Raw genomic sequence first — 502 nt, 5'->3', positions numbered from 1 at the left:
TTTTCCTTGTAAGTTAAATGAATTATCAAAGAAAAAACTATTATTGTTTTAAAAAAATTATTGTTTTAAAGAAAATCTTTTTATTGGTTAATTTCTGATTTCAATACCGAAAAAAATTCAAATCAATCTTATGATATAGTAAATTAACCTATGGGCTATTTCTCTCGGTTAAGGTTACGAGTTACGACTCTCGATGAGAGTATTAAACAGTAAATTGTTATTGAAACAGATCATGTGTCATATTGTGAGATTTTGTAAGACCAATGTCAATGCCATTGCTTATATATTTAAAAAAACATTGCAAATAATTAATAAAGTTAAACTTTTAATAAATTCTTTACATTTCTAATAAATACTACTACATATTACTGATATTGATAGTTCAACCGTGAAGTTCACTATGTAAAAAGAACGGGAAATCATTTCAAAACTATGTTGATTTCACTATATATACATATTACAAATATATAATATATTCATAAGTGTGACCTCGTAAATTAAT

The 502-nt window shown here is 23.9% G+C and overlaps 1 protein-coding gene across 1 annotated transcript in view; it reads right to left on the bottom strand.

Moving 5' to 3' along the window:
- Positions 1–430: 430 nt before the first annotated feature.
- LOC119675682 (neuronal PAS domain-containing protein 4A-like) overlaps positions 431–502 on the bottom strand; it is a 23173-nt gene continuing 23101 nt past the window's right edge. Inside the window, exon 5 of the mRNA XM_038086888.1 lies at positions 431–444. Within this exon, the coding sequence (XP_037942816.1) occupies positions 431–444 (14 nt within the window). The remainder of the gene's footprint in view (positions 445–502) is intronic.

This window comes from Teleopsis dalmanni, chromosome 2 (assembly GCF_002237135.1).
Source record: "Teleopsis dalmanni isolate 2A chromosome 2, ASM223713v2, whole genome shotgun sequence".
NCBI lineage: Eukaryota > Metazoa > Arthropoda > Insecta > Diptera > Diopsidae > Teleopsis > Teleopsis dalmanni.
The sequence above is the reverse complement of the archived record's forward strand: the minus strand, read 5'-3'. Positions and strand labels throughout refer to the sequence as shown.